The sequence below is a fragment of the Bos indicus genome, chromosome 4, assembly GCF_029378745.1.
Source record: "Bos indicus isolate NIAB-ARS_2022 breed Sahiwal x Tharparkar chromosome 4, NIAB-ARS_B.indTharparkar_mat_pri_1.0, whole genome shotgun sequence".
In the NCBI taxonomy this organism is placed as follows: domain Eukaryota; kingdom Metazoa; phylum Chordata; class Mammalia; order Artiodactyla; family Bovidae; genus Bos; species Bos indicus.
The window spans coordinates 60311231-60329557 of NC_091763.1; the positions used below are offsets into that span (position 1 = coordinate 60311231).

The 18327-nt window shown below is 42.8% G+C and overlaps 1 protein-coding gene across 5 annotated transcripts in view; it reads left to right on the forward strand.

Moving 5' to 3' along the window:
* The window catches only part of ELMO1 (engulfment and cell motility 1), a 581836-nt gene that overhangs the window by 95184 nt on the left and 468325 nt on the right, over positions 1–18327 (forward strand). For 4 of the 5 annotated variants that reach the window (XM_070787263.1, XM_019958763.2, XM_019958762.2 and 1 more), the window contains one exon: positions 16531–16680. In XM_070787263.1, the coding sequence (XP_070643364.1) occupies positions 16603–16680 (78 nt within the window). In that variant the 5' untranslated portion in view covers positions 16531–16602. Of the gene's footprint in view, positions 1–16122; positions 16264–16530; positions 16681–18327 lie in introns of those variants that run through there. The other variant, XM_019958764.2, reaches the window with a different exon arrangement.

The following is an 18327-nucleotide window of genomic DNA, read 5'->3' on the forward strand; positions in this document are numbered from 1 at the left end:
CCCACAAAGATTGATAATATATGACCTTTTTTCTAGGCAAAGCAAAGTATATTGCAATAGAACTTAAGATACATGGAAGTTCTTCCTAATTTTTTCCACAGTCGTCTTCACTAATCTAGCAAGGTTTGTGTGTGTGTGTGCAGGGTTGTTTTTATTATTATCAGTTTGTTAGTTTTTGTATGACTGAGTCCTTATCAAAGTAGATAGTAGCAGATTGAGTCCCAAGTATTCTACAACTATTTATAGATAAAAAGAATCTTAAATTTTTTTTAATTGACGTATAGTTAATTCACAGTGTTAGTTAGTTTCTGCTTTATAGCAGAGTGATTCAATTATACATTCCTTTTATTATTCTTTTCCATTATGATTTATCACAAGGTATTGAATATAGTTCTCTGAGCAATAGTAGGACCTTGTTATTTATCCATTTGATATAAAATAGCTTGCATCTGCTAACTAAAAAGAATCCTAAATCATCAGCATCCTGTTAATTTACCAACAGAAACTTTAGAAGGTCCTCAGTTAGCAAACTGTGAACACTGAATTGGAATCCCTCTGTCTTCCTCTTACCGGTTTTTAATCTCACTGCTTCCCAGGGCCATGCAAACAGATTGTAGAGAAGCTCTGCCCAGTGAAAAGTGAAGGGCAAAAGCATTAAAAAAAAAAAAAAAAAAAAAAATCCATCCAGAATGTGATCTTTTGGATGTTAATAACCTCAGGGTGTAATCAGTAAAACTGGCTTTCAGAATAGAACTGCAGGCTACCTTTCCCCCAGTTTGTACCCTGGCTTTATTTTTAAATAAACAGTAAGCAGTTTCTGGATATATGTCTATGGAAGAGCAATTCTTTTGTTCCCCCATCCACAGGGAACGCTGGCCCACTCACTGGACCCATTGTTATCTTAATGTTTGTGTGAAACACTCTTCAAAGCCTGGCTACCTGATAGCATGTCTCCTGATAGCATTTTGTCTTAAAACAAACTGCAGCAAACTTGTGAGGGAACCCAGATAAAAAAACAGAAGGAAGAGATTTCCCTCTTGCAATCCAGGGAGTTTTGATAGCACCTTCTAAGGTGGAAGAGATAAAACCGAAAAACTTACAGGCTTGTGTTTTTGTTTGTCTTGCTGGGGGTGTGGGGTGGTACCTTGTAACCAGAGGATAAACTATCTAAAACCCTGAAAATAGGGGAGATTCATGTTTTCTAGTGGAATCTTTCCTGAGAAATGTTTTGAGGTGCTTCTGTTTAAAGCTAGGAGAGGAGCTGTGTAATCATTGGCCACTGTACCTTTGTCCTCTCTAAAATCCCTGCTTCTGCCAAGCTGGAAGGACAGACAGCTGGAGAAGCTGTGAAGTAATTGGGGCCGGCCCCCTGCTGAGCAGAGAACACCCCTTTAGTCCTTCTTTCAGTTCAGTTCAGTTCAGTCGCTCAGTCGTGTCCGACTCTTTGCGACCCCATGAATCGCAGCATGCCAGGCCTCCCTGTCCGTCACCAACTTCCGGAGTTCACTCAAACATGTGCATCAAGTCAATGATGCCATCCAGCCATCTCACCCTCTTTTGTCCCCTTCTTCTCCTGTCCCCAATCCCTCCCAGCATCAGGGTCTTTTCCAATGAGTCAACTCTTTGTATGAGGTGGCCAAAGTATTGGAGTTTCAGCCTCAGCATTAGTCCTTCCAATGAACACCCAGGACTGATCTCCTTTAGAATGGACTGGTTGAATCTCCTTGCAGTCCAAGGGACTCTCAAGAGTCTTCTCCAACACCACAGTTCAAAAGCATCAATTCTTCGGCGTTCAGCTTTCTTCACAGTCCAACTCTCACATCCATACATGACCACAGGAAAAACCATAGCCTTGACTAGATGGACCTTTGTTGGCAAAGTAATATCTCTGCTTTTTAATATGCTATCTAGGTAGGTCATAACTTTCCTTCCAAGAAGTAAGCATCTTTTAATTTCATGGCTGCAGTCACCATCTGCAGTGATTTTGGAGCCCCCCAAAATAAAGTCTGACACTGTTTCCACTGTTTCCCCATTTATTTCCCATGAAGTGATGGGGGACCAGATGCCATGATCTTCGTTTTCTGAATGTTGAGCTTTAAGCCAACTCTTTCACTCTCCTCTTTCACTTTCATCAAGAGGCTTTTTAGTTCCTCTTCACTTTCTGCCATAAGGGTGGTATCATCTTCTTTAGGGACTATTAATTGCCTCTTAACTGAAGACCACATCCACTCCTCCCTGGGGAGAAAGTATCAAGAGGAAGTTGAGTTCTGGTCATCTCCCTATACTTGAGAGAATTTTCTCGGGAGGCCTGTGCCTGTTTCAGCAGGCTATCTGCTCAGGCAGTTCTCTGCGACTCCCAGCCTTTGCAGTGCAGGTCGATCCTTCCTGAATCTTAACCCTGATCTTCATCTCCAGTTCCTCTCAAGCCAGTCACTCACCTGGAAACTTCTGCTCATCCTTTATTTTATTTTATTTTTTTTCTGCTCATCCTTTAAAACCCCGGAAAAATCTTCATCTATGACCCACTCCCCACCCTGAGACTTTTAGGCCAAGTTATCATTCTCTACCCTCCTAACAGTTTGTGTACTTCCATTATGATGCTTGAGGGAAAAAAGAATTCCCCTGTGGTAGGACCTCCATGTATTTCACTAGAGGAGATACAGGAAACACAAGAGATGTGCATTCGATGTCTGAGTCGGCCAGATCCCTGGAGGAGGATATGGCAACCCACTCCAGTATTATTGCCTGGAGAATTCCATGGACAGAGGAGCCTGGCAGGCTACAGTCCTTGGGGTCGCAACGAGTCAGACACAACTGAGCAACTGAGCACACACACTGGAATGCCGTGTATTTCACTAGAGAAGATGACAGAATCCCCTGGTTTATTCATCCAGGTACCACATGCCTGGTCAATTAATAATCATCAGAATGCTGTAGCAGGCCCTGTTCTAGTTGCTTTATGTGTTTTGTCTTCACAACAGACCTACGAGGAAGGTTCTACTGTTGCTCCTGTTTTACAGATGAGGACACTGAAGGTGAGCCATGGTATGTAACTTGTCCAGAGTCAGGGAGCTGTGGATGAGGAGAACCAGGATTAACCCAGGTGGACGTCTGAGCATGCTCACTCACATGTCTGTGCTCATCTGAAGAATGAAACCTAAAAGGCCAGAGGAGGGAGAAAAAGGCAGAGGCTATTGCCATCCTGTTTGGGGGGTGCTCGGCATTGCATTAGGCACCGCCTTTTAGGATGATTAATTCTGTGCTGAGTTGTCAGTGGAAGCCTGTGGAAGTGCAGCCGGACACCCACCTTCTGCAGAAGGCCCTCCCTGCTAATCCGATAGGATTGAATTTCCTAGGGTGGCCTTTAGGGCTGTGCTGTTGCTGGAAAGGGAGGGAGAGAGAAGTTTTGCGTATTGTTTTTTGATCAGCAGGTTTGGAAACTTTGAGTGTTTGGCTCACAGGATGGTGGAAACGCTCCAGCGTTTCCTGTGGCCTCAAGTCTGGGCTCTGAGATAGGAAACTGGGCCTGAGCTTTGTCTGCCCCACTGGGAATGCCGGCACACCTCACAGAGTGATAGGAATTGCCTGAGGAGGAGGGGAGCTGGGGGGAGATGCTGGGGAGTTGTGGGGAGCAGACACTGGCATTGCAACAGCTGAAAAGGAATTTGAAAAGCAAATATCCAAAAACCAGAACAAGGGAGAAAGTGTGTACGTTAGTGTGAAAATAATGAACTTTCCATTTGAGATGCTGATTCCCTAAAGTGTGAGAGAGAGCTCAGAGTTGAAGGGATGAGCATCAGTGGCTTTAATCTCATCTTGTATTTTGACAGAATTTCTCTGGGAGGAAAATGAATTCGGAATCAACCCTGCTCTCACCTCGGAGCACCTCCATTTCTGTTTCTGTCCCATGAGACAAATGAACAGTTGCACTTGAAAAAACCCCTAAAGGTTTTCTATGCAAAGGATTCTGGATTTTTAAAAATGCATCCTTGGCTCGAGTAATCCCTTACATCAAAAAAAAAACCAAAACCAAAAACTCTGAACTTGCTTTTAAGGAAAGAGTGATTTATTTATTCACTTGTCTGAAAAATATTTACTGAGCTGCTGTTTGCTGTGCCATCTGGTCAGGAACAGAGGTCCAGAGATGAGTAAGATGATCGCTGCCCTCGGGGAACTCATTAACCAACAGCGTAAGGAAAGGTGGAAAGGTGCTCTGACCAGTGCATTGTAAGCACCTAAGAAGACAGATGTGAGCGCTCTTCCTTCTTGCCTTGGAGCCTATGGAGTCAGAGAAATTTCTCAAGAGAAGTGGGTGCATGAAATTGGCTTTGAAGGCTAGGTGGGAATTTTTTTTTTTTTGAAGCCAACCCAGGGGGAGAGAAAGAGACGTTCTGGAATGCAGAGGGAACACTGAACAGAAGCAGGAGCTGCAAAAATTTGGCAAGCTCGGGGAATGGCCAGGAGTTTGATAGGAGAGAGATAGCCAACCTTTTTCTCAGGACTGTCCCTCTCCCCTCAGTAGATTTTGATACACTTGGAGAGTGATCCTGACCTGGCCAGTCTGGGACTTGTCTTCTTTAAGTAGTGCTACCACCAGCCACTGCAAAAGAATCATTGATGATTTTATGGGAAAACCTGTTATTGCCTGCGTCTGAGGGGGTGGGGAGCAGGGATACAGTTGATGGGGAAGGGGGCCCTGGTGGTGTGGTGCTCAGAGGCAGGTGGGCGCCAGAAAGGTTTATGTGCCTGGAATCACCTGCCAGAGATTTAAAGTGAGAAGTGAGATGTTCAGAATCCAGCTATCACAGATACAAATCTTCTGTTTCTTTTTATATATCTTCTGATGGCCTGCACAGTAGAAACTGTGGTTAGTTGAATTCCTATGTGAACTGGAAAGAATTACTCAAAGAACAGGGCTTCTTTCCTGGAGACAATCCCATAGACACAGGTGATGATAATTCAATATGGGACTAAAGGAAAGAGTTTTCTCTGTCACTTTCCAGTGTATTTCTGGCCCAGACTTTTCAACAGTTCATTTTTTCCTGAGAGGTAAAGGAGGCAAATGGTCTCAAAGCATCTCTTCTCAAAGTGTGTCCCATGAGAAACCAGTGTCAGTCACTAGATGCTCCATGAAAAAATCAGAGTTTTCTGGATAGGTGCATTTGGGAAATATTGTGTATTGCATATGAAGATTTCACAGTACACGGGCATTATATTAAAGACCTATAGTATATGTGCCCTCTTCAACATATGGGATAGCAATTAAAACCATGGGCTCTGGAATTGGACAGATGTGGATTGCGTTCTGGCTGGGCTCCACAGGGGGATATGGGACTTTGAGCAACTTAATGTCTCTGCATCTCAGTTTCCTCGTTTATAAAATGGTTTAGTAAGTGGTACCTATTCCATAAGGTTGGTATGTAAAGTCCATGAACTGGTTATTACTATTAGCTATTATCCATTCAATGATTTACAAGAGCTTTGACTCTTTTTTTTTTTTTTTTTTGCTTTATGTTAATATATCAAAGAAGTAGTGTTTGTGGGAAATGCTTGCCTAAGACTACTTCCTAAAATGCAGGCATGACTTTTTTTTTATTGGAATATAATTGCTTTACAGTGTTGTGTTAGTCTCTGCTGTACAATGAAGTGAGTCAGCTAAATGTATACGTATATCCCCTCCTTCTTGGGTCTCCCTCCTATCCCCACCCCCTATTCCACCCCTCTAAGTCATTATGAACTGAGCTGAGCTCCCTGTGTTATACAGAAGCTTCCCACTAGCTATCTATTTTATACGTGGAAGTGTATGTATGCCAGTGGTACTCTCTTCCCTTCCCCTTCCCCCCCCACTGCCCATGTCCATACGTCTGTTCTCCACATCTGTGACTCTATTCCTGCCCTGCAAATAGGTTCATCTGTACCATTTTTTTTTAGATTGCACATATATGCATTAACGACTTCTGTTAGCAGTCTAGGAGAGCCAAGGCAGGTCCTAGGCAGAGAGGGCTCCATCAGAAATATGGACGGGCAGGTATCACAGCTCCAGAATTGTAGAGCAAAGTATCCCTCCCACTTGGCTGCAAAGTTAGACTGTGTGTTCTATGTACCAGTCATCTCTAAGGGAACAACAAGATTCTAATTCAGAGCAATAAACAGTTATGATCGAGTTGATTTTTTTAGTCAGGAATTTTTCAGTGACGAGTGATAGAACCCTAACCCAAACTCACTTAGCATAATGGTGAATTTAAGAGTTCAAAAGTCTAGGAAGAATATTAAGATAGATCAGAGAGTGGAAGGAAAAGTGTAGAAGACAGAAACTCTACATAGTCAGGATTCCTGGCCTCTTATTCACCCTCCTGTCTCTCCTCTCTGATTGTCTTTGCTTCTCCTTGCCTCATTCCTTCCTGTAACAGACAGCCCTTCCCCCCCATGGATGGGATCTATCTACTGACAGCTTCGCTCAACAAGCCATGCAGAAAGAGAGAACACTCTCCTTCCAGGCCTCATAAATCAATCCCCAGAAATCGATTTGCTTGGACCATGTCTGTCCCATGGGCCAACCACTGTTCCCAAGGAGATGGGGGCTGTCATTGGTCAGGCCTGGCTGCATGCCTACTCTTGCTTAATAGCTGGTGAGACAGGACCTAATACGTGAAGAAATGAGATGGAAAAGCTTGCTAGACCACTAGACAAAAAAATTGGAGTGTGTCAACTACAAATTGGCACTTGCCTGTCAACTAAAAATTGGTACTTGGCTAGAGCATTTGCCAACCACTGAACAACAACAAGGGCATTTGCCATTTACCTCTGCGGAGACCGAGCCCTGTGCTGCTGTTCCTGTTGACCTTCAACACCCTCTGAGGGAGTTCAGGGTGGAGTGAGACACTCTGTAAGCCAGGGAATCTGGTGGAACAGGTCTTCAGGTGCCTAGGTGTTTTCAGGAACTGATTTCATGATCCCAGTCTTTGCATCTCTTCATGTCTAGAAAACCACTATATCTCTTCATGGTGACATCCTTTCTTCGTGACTCGCAGAAGATCTCTTGTAAAGTAAGTGCTTGATTGCATGAACACCCCCCTCCGCCAAAATCTTATATGTTGACGTTCTCCCAACCGCATCTCTGGAGCAGTCTCTCAGAGCTGCCGTTCTCATTTTGTCCCAAAGAAAACTTAACTGGCAACTCTCATGTTATCCATCTTTTTATTTGACAAGTGACAAGCGCTCATTAGAGATGTGTGTGAAGGAAATATGTTGGAGTAAAATGTTACAGAATTACCCTCAAGTGGTATCAAGGTATTCATGTTTTTGTGTCAACTTCCCTTTCCTGTTGGTTTTCTTCAATTGATCTTTATATCTCATCTCCCTTTTTTTTGCAGTTAAAATATCATATGTACAACTTAATATCCACTTTGTAAAGTTGGTCTCTATGAAATAAAGTTGTTTTTTTTTTTTTTAAAGCAAGATTAGACTTAGTAACCTGAGTGACCTGGTTCTCAACCATGGGTAATGTTGTCCCCCAGGGGACACTGGGCGAATGCCTGGAGACATTTTGATGGTCACAGCTGAGGCAGTGCTCCTGGCTCTAGTGGACGGAGTCAGAGATGTCACTGAACATCCACAGTCTCTCAGGATGGATGTTGTCCAAAATATCAATAGATCAGTGGTCAATAAACCACTAAAGAAATGTTACTTTAGTGGTTTCATCAGAACAGAAATTATAATGGCTAGATTTATTACACTAAATATTATGGATTAAAAACAAAGTAATTTTTTTTTTAAAGGGCTTTTGCTTTTACATTTTTCTTGATGGTAACAATATAGTAGTAGTATTAGTCACTCAGTTGTGTCTGACTCTTTGCAGCCCCATGGACTGTAGCCTGCCAGGCTCCTCTGTCCATGGGATTTCCATCTCAGGTTGCTGCTGCTGCTGCTAAGTCAATTCAGTCGTGTCCGACTCTGTGCGACCCCATGGACGGCAGCCCACCAGGCTCCCCCGTCCCTGGGATTCTCCAGGCAAGATGAGACATAGTTATTGCAAATACTTTCTCAGGTTGCAATTTTTAAAATATTTAATGAACTATTTGGCTCTGCCAGGTGTTAGTTGCAGCACGTGGTGTTTTTCAGTTGTGGCATGGGAACTTTTAGTTGCAGCATGTGAGATCTAATTCCCTGACCAGGGATGGTACCTGGGCTCCCTGAACTGAGACTTTCCTACTGGTACAGTGGCTAAGACCCCACGCTCTCAGATTGTAATTTGTGTTTAAATTTTTATCATGTGCTGTGGAATGCAGAAAATTTTAAGCATCTTTCAAAACAACTATAGCCCCTTCCCTATGTTTTCTGTTTTTGGTGTTGTACATTTGGTAGGATTGCCATGACAAAGTACTGCAGACTGAGTGGCTTACACAGATTTGTTGTCTCACAGTTCTAGGGGCCGGAAGTCTGAGATAAGGTGTTAGCAGGGTTGGCTAAGTGAGCCCTCTTTTCTTGGCTTGTCCTCAAATAATCAAGCCAAGAGATAAGAAGATGGCTCTCTTCTTGCTATGTCCTCAAATTGTCATCCCTTTGTACGTGGGTCCAAATTTCTTCTCCTTATAAGGATACCAATCAGATGAAATAGGGCTGCCCTAATGACCTCATTTTAATTTAATTATCTCCTTAATGGCCCAATCTCCAACTACAGTCACAATCTTAGATACTGGGAGTTGCGACTTCATCGTGTGAATCTAGTTCAGTTCAGTTCAGTTGCTCAGTCGTGTCCGACTCTTTGTGACCCCATGAATCGCAGCACGCCAGGCCTCCCTGTCCATCACCAACTCCCGGAGTCCACCCAAACCCATGTCCATTGAGTCGATGATGCCATCCAACCATCTCATCCTCTGTTGTCCCCTTCTCCTTTTGCCCTCAATCTTTCCCAGCATTAGGGTCTTTTCCAATGAGTCAGCTCTTCGCATCAGGTGGCCAAAGTATTGGAGTTTCAGCCTCAACATCAGTCCTTCCAATGAACACCCAGGACTGATCTCCTTTAGGACGGACTGGTTGGACTTCCTTGCTTCTCCAACACCACAGTTCAAAAGCATCAATTCTTTGGTGCTCAGCTTTCTTTATAGTCCAATTCTAACATCCATACATGACCACTGGAAAAACCATAGCCTTAACTATAGGACCTTAACTAGAGGACCTTTGTTGGCAAAGTAATGTCTCTGCTTTTTAATATGCTGTCTAGGTTGCTCATAACTTTCCTTCCAAGGAGTAAGCGTCTTTTCATTTCATTGCTGCAGTCGCCATCTGCAGTGATTTTGGAGCCCCCCAAAATAAAGTCAGCCACTGTTTCCACTGTTTCCCCATCTATCTGCCATGAAGTCATGGGACCGGATTCCATAATCTTAGTTTTCTGAATGTTGAGCGTTAATCCAACTTTTTCACTCCTCTTTCACTTTCATCAAGAGGAGGAAATAAATGCAATAGCCCACAGTAGGTATCATGACCAAGAGGAGAGGTATCATCCTCTGGAGAGTAGGTAAATATTTGGAGGAAGTAGTTCAAATTGCTGAGATTTTATATCTTCATTCATTTATTGCAGATATTGCCAACTGTCACTTGGGGCTGGGGTAAAGAATAAGTAAGAAAGTATGTATTTCAAATGCCCAATCCAGTGCTTGGTCTCAGCTCATCCCTGCCCCTTTCTGCCAACTGTACCATAGCCTCCATGATGACAGTTCAAGCCTCTGTGAAAGCATTTTTCTCTGAAAGTTTGCAACCTATTGTAAGCCAAAGGTATCTAATAGCACATTACCCCCACCTGGTAAGTAAAGGGCCAAGTTATTAGTGAGATACCATATGTGGTTTCCGTGCACTGCATATCCATAAAATGGGATATTGGTTTTGCATTTGATTCACTTCTCTCTTTTCTTCACTTTCTTCTGAATGCTTATGTCTTGCACAGGGTTTTCCCCCGTTTATAAAGTCATAAAGCTTCCTCCTTGGCCCCTCCGCTCTTCTCACAATGGCCAACAGTTTTCTAACAGAGATGGAGAATCTGAAATGGCACCCCCACCATGTGTCACTCCATCTGGACCCTGCAGTGTGGGAAACACAAGTCTGCTCCCCCTGCTCCCATGGTCCCTGGAGATCATGGCTCATCTACCTGACTGCATAACAAACCTTAGTAAACAACCCTTTCTTAGTGTGCATTTCCAAGTTACCTTTCTACCACATACATTTCCACCTGCATCCATGAAGTCCTGAACCCCTCTTCCTCTGTCTAGCCTTTTCTCCAGCCTTTTCTCCTCGCTTAATCACCCCTGCTAAGATGGTTATGAGCTCCAAATTTTAACTGTCTCTTTGAGTTACTCATCTCTGAGTTCTTCGGCATGTGCAGGCATTGTATGAATAAATAAATAAACTTTTTTTTCTTCTTTTAATTTTTTTTGTTAGTTTAATTTGCAGTCCCCAGCTGAAGAACCTAAGAGGATTGAGAAAGGGGATTTTTTTTTTCCCCTTCCTACAATGAAAGGCTACTCTCAGAGCCACTTTCAGAGGTCCTTTCCCTTTTTACATAACTTGGATACCACAGGAAAATGTTGTCTTATCTCTTTTTCTATCTGGGACCACTGAACATTTAATATCTGGAACTAGTTCTCCCTCCCCACTATTCCCATACTCATTATAAACCTATTATCTGTCACAAGTAGATAATGATGGCGAGTGGAGCAGGGGACAGCTTGCCTATGGAGGAAAGGAAGAGACAGAGGAGTTGAAACAAATTGTTTCTCCAGCTGTTTGCTATTTCTTTCCCATCGATCTGCCTTTTGACTTCTACTGGTCCATCTATCAGGCTCTTTCAGTACAGTTGTGGGGATACATGGTTCACAGGGCAATCATGTTAACTTTCCCACTACACAACTCCTATAGAACATCCTTATAGGCTTGATTTTCTCTTCTCTTAATAGGGTTTGCTGGTGTAACAGGAAGGCTAGAAATAAGATAAAAGAGTTCAAAGCCATTCAGAGACCCAAAGCTAAAACTCTTATGGAAAATTCAGGGAAAAAAATGGGTCAGATATTTGGGAACTTTATGAACTTCAAGATCTAATCAAACTGCCTGGAAAAACATGCAGAGATGTGACACATCTTTAGGAGACTTCAGTGGAATGAGTTTCAAACACAGAACATGTAGCACTTTGGGTTTAGAACAATGCACAGTGATAGGTTTCTAGATAGGAATCAAGAGTGATTTCTCTCCATTGTATCAGATACGTGACCCAAAGATAAGGAGGAGATATTCAAAGATAAGGAGGAGATATTCGGCAGAATAATAACGACAACTTCAACTTGCTCAGGGCTACATCTGAGGATTTTGGTAACTCACTTCCAAGTAAGAAGTGACTCCTTTTTTATTCATTTAATTTACTTAACTGTAAACAAGTCCTTTGACATGCATCTTATTAAGGTTGTAGAATCTTAGTATTGGCATAAAGTAAATTAATCAGCAACCAAGCCAGAACCTTGTAGAATTCTCCACTCATTCCTTAGGTAGGGAGGACCACAAGGCAGAGTGGTTAAAAAAGATCTCGCCTACACTGCCCTTCAGTGGTTCTGAAATTATAGTTTGCATAACAATTATTATATCAAGGAGTTTATTACATAAATTCATGCAGCTTATATTTACTGGGCAATTTTGATTAGACTCAGTTTTACTGCCAGTAGCTCTGATGAGATGTCAGTTGTAGAAAGGATGCATTCAGCCAACACCATGCATGAGATGCCTGTGGGCCCTGGTATGTAACTGTGATCAGGATGTGTACCCTGCCTTACAGTGCTCCAAGCTGTGGTTGGGGGAGGTTGACGAGAAGACTCAAAAGCTATGAGCACTGTGTCTGAAGATGCAAAGATGCCAGGAGACTACATTTGTTGACTGAAATTTAGAAATACTTTTGCATCTCAGTGATGCCTGACCAGGCACTGGGTCTGAATGTTCATGTTTCTTGCTGAGCCTGTCTTGTGTCTCTTCAGCCATGGCTTGCCCTGATCATTAGTATCTTCCCAGAGAACTTGGCATGTGTTAGTCACTCAGTTGTGTCCAACTCTTTGTGACTCCATGGACTGTAGTCCACCAGGCTCCTCTGTCCATGAGATTTCCCAGGTAAGAATTTGTTGTCCTTCAGATGCTCAGTCATGTCAGACTTTTTGTGACCCCATGGACTGCAGCACACCAGGCTTCCCTGTCCTTCACCATCTCCCAGGGTTTGTTCAAACTCATGTCCATTGAGTACGTGATGCCATCCAACCATTTCATCCTCTGTCATCCCCTTCTCCTCCTGCTTTCAGTCTTTCCCAGAATCAGGGTCTTTTCTAATGAGTTGGCTGTTTGCATCAGGAATACTAGGTAGACATTCCCTTCCCAGGGGATCTTTCTGACCCAGGGATTGAACCCAGGTCTTCTGAATTGCAGGCAGATTCTTTGCCATCTGAGCCACCAGGGAAGTCCTGAGAACTTGGCAGCTCACACCTAACTGGAGGATGATTTTCCCCTCAGAGGACATTGGCAGTGTCTGGAGACATTTCTGACATTTCTGTCACAGCTAAACAGGGTTATTGACCTTTAGTGGGTAGAGGCCAAGGATGCTGCTAAACATCTTACAAGGGTGAGAAAACCTGAGCTAGAAACGTTCTCTTCTGAATTTCATCAGTAGCAACATGACTATATATAGAAGCTAACTGTTTCTTCGTGGAAATATGAATTCAAGAGGATAAAATGTGGACTTCTGAGAATAATGAGGTGGATGGGATTATTCATTCTGCAGTTGTACACCTGACTCTACCTATGGGAACCTGGCTGTACCCCATCTCTGCTGCTTGTTAATGTGGGGAAAACTGATGAGGACTAATTGGGCTGGTTAGGTGAGTTCCCAAGGGGTGCTCCCAGCCTCTTTGCTCTCAATGGCTGCTTTGTGCACCGCTCTTATGTTGTTCTCTACTGAGGCACAAGGAGAACTGTGTTATTCTATTCTCACCTGTTCAACAGGTTTTGTCTGAACAGTCTTTGAGAAATAAATATCTTTTAAAGGGGAAAAAAAGCACACTTGGCCTTTGATTCCTGGAAGGCCAGATGACCTCTTTCAAAGTAACTCCAGACTATTTTGTGTAGAGTTGGGAGGAAATTGCTCAAAATGCATTTTTATTTCTACTGTCTATTATCTGTTCTCTTCACCACCATGATTATGTGTTCTTTGGTTTGAATAGTGTTACCTGATATTTGCACTGAGTCTGTTTTCACATTAGAACTTGTTTTCTTAACTCTTATTCTAGGATATGTAATTCAATATGGATCCTGGATTGAAGTGATGTGGTACAGATAAAATACACTATCTTAGAATTCTCAAGTGAATTAAAAGAGTATACACATTATGAAGAAATCTGTCCCAGTGCAGACTGGCTGCTTGTATTTGTACTTATGAGACCCATAATTATGTAGCAGTCCCTGTTGTTGAATATTCAATTGTTTTCAAGTTTTGGGAACTACAACCAAAACGGCAATTGACATTGTTATGGTTGAGTTAATAGTTATTTCTTAAGGAAACATCCTAGAAAAGTAAAATTACTCAAAGGGAATATAGAATTTTAAGGCTTTGAGTACAGTTTGCCAAAGATACCTCTGGAAAGTTGTACTAATTTATACTCAGAATAGATAGATATGCATGGACATGAACTTGCTTCTTTAAAAGTTAAGACCAAGAGTTAGCACAGGAATGTCTAGGAGGGTCAAGAGTACAGTGAGTGAACCTACCACATTGTGGCCCCAAACTGCTGGAATTCAATCTCTTATTACTCTTCCTCTTACTTACTTGACTTTGGCCCCTCACCTATTTCAGGAACAGGTAAGGCATGCTCCTCCCTCAGGGCCTTTGCACTTGCTAGTTGAAATAAAGTACTACCTGCCATATTGGTAAAGAAAGGATCTAGCCACCATGTTACAGTCGGCCCAAATGTGAGTCCTGAGGGAACTCAGGAAGGAAACAAAGGATGTCTGCCATCCAGCAGTCAGCAGACTGCAGCCACTCCCCTCCTCTATGAGAAAGCACTTCTGGCCCCACACAGCTGAGGTGCACATCAAAGAATGATTTCAGTGAACCCGGACTCTTGCATCTTACCATATACAGAGAAGCACTAAATTCCTTAACTTGAGATATCTAGTATTCTTTTATTAACAGTAATCTTTTGTTTCGACTTCCTGGTATGGTTACAAAAACTCCTATATATCCTGGCTCACTGCTTCCTCTTGGGAGCAGTTTACTCAGGGTGATTTGAGATGCTGCCTCCCGGGCTCAAAGTCCTAAGAACATCCACTGAATAAAACATAACTCTCAACTTTTAGGTTGTGCATTTTTATTTCAGTCAACACGCTCTCTTGGCCTGTGACATGATTTCCCCAAGTGTTCGCATGACTCACCTCCTCACTTCTCATAGACCTTTGCTCACATTCTGCCTCTCACTGAAGCTTTCCCTGGTTTCCCTATTTAAGACTGCATCCTGCCCCTCCCACACAGATATACTCACAGACTTCAGATTCTCCTTCCCTGACTTATTTCTCTCCATGTCCCTTGATGCCACCTAAGGTGCAGATTTGCTGCTGTATCCCCAGCACTGAGAAAACAGCTGGCACAGAATTGGGCTTAATAATTATTTGTTGAATGAGCCACTGCACCACTGCTTTGGAGACATGCTCCTGCTGGTTAGCACTGATTATCTTCACACCAGTCTGGCTTCATCATCCTTGGCCAGAGGGGCAGCCGTTTTGTTTTGGTTCATTTCCTTTACTTGTCAGCTCTGGTGAAGTTAGTTATTTATATCACTGCTTGTGTTGTTATTATTAACTGACATTAGGCTGTCACTATTAGCTCTGTTATCTCTATTATCTTAGCCATGTCCAACTGCCACAGACAGGGGTTAGTAACTGACAAGCCCCACTCGGGTTTGATAAAGAATCAGTTGCATATGTTTGACTAGAAGCTTTATACAGAGATCAATTTCTGAATAAAAGACCAAGAACCCAGTAGAAAAAGGGCAAAGTATTACTTCAGTTCACAGTAAAGTAGACATGGGACTTCACATCTTTACGTTCAGCTTCCCTCACAATAAGAGAAATAGATATTGGAAGTACATTGAAATATATTTTTTCAGTGCATGGAGGTGTGCAAAAGTTCAATCTGTTGGTGAGTCTGTATAAATAGGCAGACTCATCCATTGCTAAAGGGAGGGTAGACTGGTACAACTCTCACTAGGGAGGGATATTTGGAGATGGTGTCAGAATCTAAAACTGCTTATACCCTGTGACCCAACAATTTTACTTCTGTGAATCTACTGTAAAGGTATACTTGCAAGTGAGCACAATGATGTATGTATAAGGTTATTCACCAGAGGCTTGTTTATAACAGCCAGAGGTGAGAGATCACCCAGTGGCTCATGGCAGGGGACTCGCTCTTCAGATAAGACACTCCTATACAAAGAATGACTATGCAGCTGTAGAAGGAACCATGACACAGTGTTTATACTAATATAGAAGGTTTTAGAAGACATATGAGATGAATAAAATAGGGTCTAGAATGCTGCCTTTTATATAAAGAAAATGGGAAATATATGTTTTAACATTTGACTTACATGAAGAAATTCTGAAGGGACACATAAGAATCTATTAACAGTGGCTAGCTGGATGGATGGGATGGAAGTTATATCCGTTCGGGAGGAGGGAGATTCACACTGTCTTTACACACACACACACACACTCTCTCATTTTGAATTGCATGAATGTTTTACCTGTTCAAAAATATTATGTTAAAAAAAAGTCATTCTTAAAGAAATGAGGGAGTCTGGGAAAGAGAGGCAGCAGAGGATTAATCTTACTTCCCTTGTGTAAGCAACACTATTCATTCCAGTGAGAATTCAAGGTCTGTTCTGAATGCTGTATTCACCACCACAGTTAATTTTCTTCGCCTCTTGTGAACTGGCCTTGGGGAGGGAGGGTGTGTGTACATGTGTGTGAACCGTGGGGCGTGGCTCCTTCCTCATGATATCCTGGTTGCTATAGTGCAGAGCTCTATTTGTGACACCCAGAAAACACTTTAAAGAAATGCTGCTTCCTGGCCATGACTTCCTGGGCAATCTGTCCTTCCGGAGACTGTTGAGCACGAGGAGTTCGCATGTGCTTCTGGGCAGAGTGAGCCAGGCTCATTCAGACCCCGGGCACCGGTCAGAGCAGAACTGGGCGGTAAGGGTTCCACCTTGCTTCACACTGGAGACTTGGGAGCCTATCCCTCGCCAGCGCCTCATCTCCCGGTGGCTCTGAGCCCAGGGCATTGGTACCTTCCCTCCTGGGGAGCCGCCACTGAGTGGTGCAGTTGGCGCCCTGAGTCTGCTGCACCCAGAGCCGTTTCTTGTACCTAAACCACCAGTGAAAACAGGAAGTGATAAAGCAAAATTCACCCTGTATTTGTACTGAGCGACTTCTCTTTCTCTTTTCGTCATTCCTCATTAGGTGTAGACACGTGCAGCCGTCTACACCGTAGGATCCCACTTCCACTGGCTTTGGACATTCCTGGAATTTGCAATGCCGCCGCCCGCGGACATCGTCAAGGTGGCCATAGAATGGCCAGGTGCCTACCCCAAGCTCATGGAGATCGACCAGGTTAGTAAGACTGGCAGTCATTTGGCGGTTATTTTAGTTTCCCTTCTATTCTGAATTTTTCCCAGACTTAGTTCTTTTTTCTCCTGTTCTCTCTCTGGCTGTGTTGAAAAATTGGTGTGATAATAGTTACAGTATAGTTTGATTTCTGTACCACATGTAGTGGCGAAGGATGGGGTTTTTATACTTGTCCAACATCTACTCAGAGTGAGTCAGTACAGGGTTTGTGTCCGAAGCTGTGAAGGAGCTGGAGGGACGAGGGGACTGGACTTGGGCAGCTGATGCAGTGGAGCTGTCCCAGCACTGCCTTGCAGAGACTCATGACTATGAGTAGATTGTTTTATTATAGACAACACAAAACTTAGTTTTGGGGGTCACTCTTCTCTGGTTTTTGCAGAAGCAGCCATCAAGTACAATGTGACTTTGTCCTATTACTATTTTGATGATGAAATTAGCATAGAGGGGTGGGTCTTGGGTCTTAGCCAGTTGTCATTTCATTATTAGAGTTAAATGCACTGTGGCTCTAGTGTATTGTCTGGTATATGAAAAATGCCCAGTAAATTTTTACTGCACGAAAAAATATCACAAAGATTTTTAGCATGGTTTTACCTATGGAAGCATCCTTTAGCTTGGGTACTGAGTCTTATGATGTAATTGATTGCAGGCAATCTCAGGGAGCTCACTTTTGTCATTCTAGAAGAAATGACTTAAAAACAAAAAAGTTCGAGACCTAGTATATGCTTAAGGGTTTCATAAAGCATGTAGTATGGGGTTCTGGATGGCTTTCTACGTTTTCAAAATTAGGGTACCATAGCAACTCTACTTTTTATGTACTCGATACTATTTTATGATTATGCTGTACATTTTTTTTCTGGTCAGATTTTATTATCTGGTTGAAGACTACTGGAAGATTTATAAGCTATTGTGTGCATTCAAATGATTCATTAAATTATAAAGGTCAAATGAGAATTAGTTGAGTTTGAGCATGGATGTAAGGAAGAGTAAATTTTGTTGTAAAAAAGGTGTCATCAGACCAACATGTCATAATCATTGTAACTGCTCTTTGAGGCAGATTTTGTTGACTTTAGAAGCAATCCATGAAAGTAGAGAAGTGCGCTCAGTTATTTTACATACATTTGTGTCAGACAACAGTTGTTTACGCTTTTTCATGTGCTGTTTGAGAGAGGGTACACATTGAAAATTACTGCAAGATATGGCTGGGGCTACTTGGTGAAGACTAAATGTTGTTAGGATTATGTTTGTCTACAACCCAAGACAACAATTGTTTCAAAGAGATAGAAGTTGGCTTCTCAAGTCCACAGCACTTCCCAAGTCCATAGTACTTTCCTAGTGGCTCAGATGGTAAAGCATCTGCCTACAATGTGGGAGACCTGGGTTCGATCCCTGGGTTGGGAAGATCCCCAGGAGAAGGAAATAGCAATCCACTCCAGTACTCTTGCTTGGAAAATCCCATGGATGGAGGAGCCTGGTAGGCTACAGTCCACAGGGTCGCAAAGAGTCGGACACGACTGAGTGACTTAACTTTCTTTCCTTCTTTCTTTCAAGTCCACAGGGCCATCCTGGGCTGGCATGCTCCAGTGACATGACACTGATGCTCCAGTGTCATGGACCCAGGCCCATTCTGTTTTG